Below are 7,072 nucleotides of genomic sequence, written 5' to 3'. Positions count from 1 at the left end.
CACAGCCGTCGCGGTTGCCACTGCCGTGGTTGTTGCTGTTTTCACTGTTTTACTCGCGGTCGTCATAAAAAATTGTTCCCTTCTCTATCGAATTCTTGGGTAAGAATGTTAGTGAGAATAAAAGCTGATGAGACTGTAATCCTTATATTGTCTGTCCAATTAAAGTTTTATGTTATAAAAGCTGATGAGACTGTAATCCTTATATTGTTTGTCCAATTAAAGTTGTATGTCGAACCTAAAAAGGTTAATGATTTTTGAAAAGTTATTTGTGATAATTGCTTGGATACCCATGAGCTGTTTGGTGAAATGTTTATATGACCATCTGTATCAAGGAGCTATGATACTTGGTATATTTCCAACCCGCTTATCATCTTTATGGATTACGAGGAAGACACTTTTTTGGGATTTTATTCTCTGAATTTCCTCCTGTAACCGTTTTGCTGCTTCATCACTTCTCTGTTTTTGTCTCAAAGTTGAGATTGTGCAGCTTGCTTTTTCTTCAACTCTGAGACCTGTAGTGGGGAAAAAAAGGAGAAAAATAAATAAATTCAGTTCTAGAACATGTGAAGTAAGCTAGGAGAACACCTAAGTAGGGGTACTAACCTGAACTTCAAGGTAACTTGTGAGCACCATCATCAGAAGCAGAAGAAAAGTTTATGAGGTTATTCTCTGAAATTAGCTGTATGGCTTATTTGGTTGCTACTTTTTCAACAATCACTACTGGTCCTTGTCTCTAGTTCATTTATTTGGGTTCTTCCAAATCATCCTTTTTGATTTGGTACATTACAGAGAAGTTAGTGGGACTAGTTTGGGGTTTTATCTTTGTTTGTCCATGTAAATGATAGTTTGTCTGCTAGAGTTGAGATCTTTTGTTGTGTACTCATGTTCAGTTTTCTGAGATGATAAGTTTGGCTTGTTGGGCCCTTGGGGTCATTTCATCTATGTTGGGTACATTTAGGTAGGTTTTCATCTCTTGGAGGTGGTTGTGGATGGCTCCTACAGCAGTACCTCAAATCATGAATTTGAATTTTTCACTTGATCATTGGGGTATTGTTGATGCACCTTATCTATGTTAGCTACTTGCTAGCGGGACCATATATAGGTAAAAATGCTCTTTTGCACAACTCTATGGGACGCTGCATAAATTGTATCAGTTCGTTTGATTATTTGTAAAAAAGAAGAAGGAATGCTTACAGGCAGGAAACAAATTACTCAGCTCCTCTATTTGTATCAATGCTGACTGTACCTTGATGCACAGGGCATGGGATACATCGTGTGCTAGCGATCTGTGCAGAACTTAAACCCACAACATATCCACTCAAGTGATGATATGGCTCATATCATATCAGTATAATGCTTATGAGAATTGTATTCCAGAAATATGTCAATAAACTTAATTCTCCAATTCCTGTTGTCATGATTGGAGGGGTCAAACAGTGCATACAAATGCATTTCTTCAATTACAAACATTTAAGCCTGGATTAACTGGTTTGAGAATTAAAATTCAAATGCTAACCGGAGTCATTGGCATAGTTGTCCAGTTGTCCGTCAGGTGTTAAGGAAGATTTCTGGACCTGTGCTGTTGATCATGTTTATCGTGTTTCTTTGACATAGTTGTTCATATATTGGCTCTCAGGCTATGAGCTTGAACTAGGTTCCTCTTATTGATAGGAACTTGCTTATTTTCTCTAGGAAACACCTATGACGCTGAGCTGTAGCTGCAATGCTGCTGGCACGGGTGAGCTCCAGGAGATTCACGTGCAGTGGATTTTTGTTAAGATTAGTTCATGTCTTTGTGATTTTCTTGATGGATAAGTTGCTTCAAGTAGATAGAAAACCCAAATCATACTTGAAATTTCACTTCTGATTTCTATTTTCTGGGTAACATCTTAGACTAATATAACTTAGCGCTTTTTTTTTTTTACTTGAAATTTCACTTCTGATTTCTATTTTCTGGGTAACATCTTAGACTAATATAATTCTTAGCGCTTTTTTTTTTTTGGGTGTTTTCCGGGTATATTTTGAGAATGTGTTGGTTGATTAATGGAAGCTGTAAATTTTAGTTGCCTCTTGTAGCCATACTGTCATTACTGTTATTTTGGTTTGACTCAGTCGTATTGACTCTTTATTTTCTTGACTTCATAAATTCTTAGAAGAGTGAAGCAAGTTAGATATCTCTCACATCCCCTTTTTTGGGTCCATTCTTTACTTGAAGAATGATAAGTCATATGCTCCGGCATAGGAAATGCGTTGAATAACTGTTGGATGCTGTTGAAATGAAGTAAGTTGTTTTTTTTTTTACTTCTAATAAGCGTATTTGGTATTTTTTGTTGCTATCCTTCCCCCCTCTCCCCTAGAAAAAATAAAAAATAAAAAAATAAAAATTTGGGTTTATAGATACATTGCTAGTGGGATTACCACACATATATTATGAATTATTATCAATTTGTGTATATTAGAAAGCTGGGATAGATGGTGAAAATGTAAATAGTATATGATAACTTTTAAATGAGGGAAATTCATAAATTGGAGGTATTTATTTACATGGGCACGAGGGAGATAAGTTTAGGAGTATTTATTGTGCTTAAATTAAGAATCATGTTGAAGGTGGAGAATGCACTTGTAGGCATTCAAACTCTGGATTTTAATTTTTATGCAATCTGTATATTTGCAGAGATGATTGCCTGTTGCTGGTCCAATTTTTTTGATATCCAGTAATTGGCTTTTTGTATTGGTATATTGTTATTCATCTTAGGTAATTACCAATATCTGGTAATCAGATATATTGCGTTGATATAATTTATATATATAGTCTTTTAGAAATTATCATTGTTGTATTCCATATGGTGCATATGTAAGGTGCCTTGTCATCCAGGTACCCCTTCAAATGGCTTGGGTTGCCCAATTGCCATGACAACCATGGTATGAATGATGGCTTAGCTCAGACTGCTATGGTTGTCAATCCTCAATCTCCTGACTGAAGAGTTTGGTTTACTGCTTTCGTTTTGTAAGTGTTGTTCATGCAACTAATTACAGACGCCTATTGTATAAATGGGTGAAGCACAGTTTGTTGTTTAACATTCATATTTACATGAAATATCCTGTTCAAAAGCCATTTTCTGTGAGAGCATTGTACTTGTTCCCTGCATAGCAAACAGCCAACCAACTGTTTCTCTTTGACAAGGGCCAATCCAGTGCTGAAGGCTTCTGCACAAGCAGAGTCCAAGGGGCAATTTTCCTACTCAGCTTTACCCCAGTAATTTTCTCTTTGATGTAGTACTTAAATCTTACACACTACTCCTATGTCGTGTTTTTGCACTAATTCTTTTCCTTTATTATTGAAGAACATGTGTCTGAGGATTCAGCAATTCTATAGAACTACCTCTTTATCCTATAATTTCTCTCTCTACATCTGTTGATAACTGCTTTACCTTTCATGACCTGGTAAGCCATTGTATGTTGTGTATTTTTCATTGACAAACTATGCTTTGCCTACAGGTTTTCTCTTATCATGAATCCTAGTAACAGAAGAAACTACTGCCGAAATTGCTTTGCACAGCCAAGAAACAGAAGGTTACTTTTGCATAGCCGCAATTTCCACCATCAATCAGGCAGTCATTTCTGTCAGTTTGGTCAATGTACAAAAACTGTAAGGGAGGGAACCCCTTCAATTCTTCAATCTAGTTCCCTACAGCACTGGTTTAAAAATTGGCAGGAACAAAGAAAGCGTAAATTGACTGCAAGCACCTTTGGCGGAGCTGTTGGATTCTGGCCACGCCGAAGGGTCCAGCTCTGGCTGGAAAAGCTTGGGGCTATTGAGCCTTTCACTGGGAACCTTGCTACCTGTTGGAACAATATAAACGAAGAGAAAGCACTTGAATGGTATAAGCTGATAACAGGAAATAGTGTCTCTTTTCCTGAATTTCAGATCTATGGGATGAAGAATCGTGAAGATGAATGGCTTGCAGCCTCACCTGATGGGGTGGTCGACCAGACTGTTTATGGTTTACCTTCTCGTGGGGTGCTGGAGATTAAGTGCCCATTTTTTGGTGGTGACATAAAGAAGGCTTTCCCATGGAAACGGATCCCTCTTTATTGCATTCCACAAGCTCAGGGATTAATGGAAATATTGGACCGTGACTGGATGGATTTCTATGTCTGGACTCCTAATGGGAGCAGTTTATTCAGAGTAAACAGAGATGTAGAGTACTGGATACTTCTGAAGGTTGCTCTATCTGACTTTTGGTGGGAACATGTCCAACCTGCAAGGGAGCTCTGCAGCAAGTCTCACATCTCAGATCCTCTTGTTCAGTTGAGATCACTCAAGCCAACACCAAGGCATGAACTTTGCCCTGATATTGTCTATGCTAGCAAATATCTTGTTGACAATTCCAAGTTATTAATGCGAGAAATTCATGGAAAACTTGTAAACTGAGGTATCATCAAATTTTCTGGAGTTTAAACATAAATTGAGTTTTCAACTCCAGACATAGAAAGATGTTCACACGCACTATCTGAATGTTGCACATTGGAATTTATTTCCTTAAAACTACTGCGCAGCTAAACAATTGAGAGGAGAGATGAAAGATCGGAATTTACATAATGGAGTCTTGGCTGTTGAGAAAAGGACAAATGTCTTTCACCTTATGAATTGAATGTGGAATTGGCTTCTCTGTGTGAGCTACTAGAGGATAAAAAATTGTAATGTGTAAGAATGGTACATGATGATTTGGGTGGTACATAATGTGAAGGGTTTCCAATCTTTTCAAATGGGAAGAAGATATTTTAGTTGATCTTTATTTTAGAATTTAAAGTTGCATCAGTAGTCACTTTCGTGGAAAAGGATCCTCAATAGCGAATGAAGGGAAGAAGAGAAGGCAAATGGTTTTCACCATGTAAATTTAATCTGACTCTTTTTATTTGAGTCACTAGTTGGAGGATTAATATTTATACCAATTGGATGTGACGAGCAATATTTCCTGTTTCTGCAAGGGATCAGAAGATGATATATTTGACTCTCTCTACTGGTGTTCGGAGTTGCACCTTTAGTCACTTTGATGGCAATCAGGAGTTCGATTATGACAACAGTTGGAACTTATGGCTGTAAGTTACCCTTTGTTTAGTAATGTTTACCAAAACATATTTTTCTGCAAGTATTTTAAACCTGTGTCTTTAATTACATCGTGGAATGGTTCTGATACCATATAATTTTGTACGTGCAATAATTGGGTGGGATTAGGAATCATCATCAGTAACTTTTGGTTCTTTCAAAGAAATCTCTGCGCAAACATAATTGGATTGAACAATCCTGGTTCTTTATCAGCAGAAATCCTTAAGAAGTCATAAAAATCTTTTGCTAGATCAAATTACAAGTCTAGCCCAGGGGAAGTTTTGACTTTTGAGATCTCCTAATGGTGCTATGAATTTTCTGCTTACAGGTTCCAACCCTTTTGGATGTATTCCATGTTGTAATCATGAAGGGCTTCCTTTCCTCAATTTTTTTTTCTCTACTCCTGTTGCAATATTCTTTTTCTTTTGTATCTTGTACTCTTATGAACCGAATGAATTCAATTTGTAGATGTGGCGCACCCAACCATCCCCCCCCCCCCAAAAATAAAATAGAAAAAGAAAAGAGAGAAAGAAAGGGGTGGGGGAAGCCTCTTTAGCTTTCTTTTATTTTCTCCCAGCAGGTAGGTCTGAAGGAGTTTAACTCATGACCTCTTAATTCTAGGTATTGGTAGATGCAGGTGAACTGCAACCTTGGGTAAAAACTCTTCAGTTCACCTTTACTTGCAAACTATCCGATAGAATTCTTTATCTTTACATGACTGCTTTAGTTTGACCTGGCTTTGATGAAGGTGGGTTAAATGCATCACAAGGAAGTGTTTGTTCCATTTGAAGCAAGTTTTCTTGGAACTTATATACTGAACCTTCTAATTCTATTCGCATGTATCAATTTGAGATAAACTGAAAGTAATGATCTACTTGTGTTTTATCCAGGCTTTCAAAAGAGATATCAGACTACCATGGAATTTGCACAGAGAAAGGTCTTGATTGAGAGGTTTATCTGTGAGGAAATCACCATACGTACTGGTGGCATTTATTCTTTTGTTAGTTGATATATCTCTCAGGGCTTGCAGGACAAACCTCCAAAATTTTTTTAATGATGAAGGTGGAAGTGCAAGTGGGGAGAGGCTCTTAGGTATGATACTTCATCTACACCTGAATGTCAATCCAACCTGTGGTAAGATATGTCCAGAGCAATGACCCATAGTACAGGTCATTCTTACAGAGACATAAAACTGATGGGAACAATGTATCAGTAATTCCCAAATAACCATCAGGACATCAATGTTGTTAATCATGTCCTATGCTTTCTTTTTCTTTGTGTTTGTGTGTGTGTGTGTGTTTTTTCCTTCTAATTCTTATTGTAAACTTAGTATGTGTAAGCATTTATGGTTAGATTGACCATTTATACTTTGTTGCAACTGCTAACAGTTTGGAAGTGTTAGATTTTATGCAATGTTAATCGATTGGTGGTCAAAGAAGGAAAAGAATATGTCGATGAGGATATTGGGGCTGAAGTTTTTCAAAAGTGGCTCGGTATAGAGAATGAGTTACTGATGGATATATTACTCTACCTGTAGGCTAAGTTGGTGGGATTTGTTATTGTTGTTTGTAGAATCTAACATTTATATCTTTTGATGATTGAATAATTGAAATATTTCTTGTTAAGCTCAGACAAACTTCCGTCAACCCCAAGGGGATGGTCAAGTTGATAAGGGATCATTGCCTAAGAAGTTGTGAGGCCTTGAGTCTCTGGTAATCATTGTTCGTTAGGTTGATGCAGCTGTGATGCCTGCAGGGGAAGGGGATGGTGTGGTTTTTGCTAGCGGTGGTGGGTAGCTTGAATAAGGTGAAGGGAGAATCTCTTCATCCACCTAAGAGTTGGGTATGGGAGGGTATTAAAGAGGGGTAGTTATATCATTTTACAACTCAAAGGGCATTATGATCATTTCATATCTCATTTTTATAGAATCTAGGTTAAAAGCCTAAAATAGGTAATTTGATA

The 7,072-nt window shown here is 37.2% G+C and overlaps 1 protein-coding gene across 1 annotated transcript; it reads left to right on the top strand.

Moving 5' to 3' along the window:
* Positions 1-2,371: 2,371 nt before the first annotated feature.
* Positions 2,372-6,752, top strand: LOC149011738 (uncharacterized). The gene is made up of 2 exons (XM_089164042.1): positions 2,372-5,103; positions 6,001-6,752. The coding sequence occupies exon 1, from the start codon at positions 3,512-3,514 to the stop codon at positions 4,433-4,435; it is 924 nt and encodes a 307-aa protein (XP_089020168.1). The 5' UTR covers positions 2,372-3,511; the 3' UTR covers positions 4,436-5,103; positions 6,001-6,752.
* Positions 6,753-7,072: the final 320 nt, after the last annotated feature.

Source organism: Hakea prostrata, chromosome 7 (genome assembly GCF_041222555.1).
Source record: "Hakea prostrata isolate BN-2017 chromosome 7, UWA_Hpros_2, whole genome shotgun sequence".
Lineage (NCBI taxonomy): Eukaryota > Viridiplantae > Streptophyta > Magnoliopsida > Proteales > Proteaceae > Hakea > Hakea prostrata.
Note: the sequence above shows the minus strand (reverse complement) of the source record. Positions and strands in the feature narration are given on the sequence as shown.

Coding starts and splice junctions, on each gene's coding strand:
- LOC149011738 (XM_089164042.1), top strand. CDS start 3,512: ATGAATCCTAGTAACAGAAGAAACTACTGCCGAAATTGCTTTGCACAG.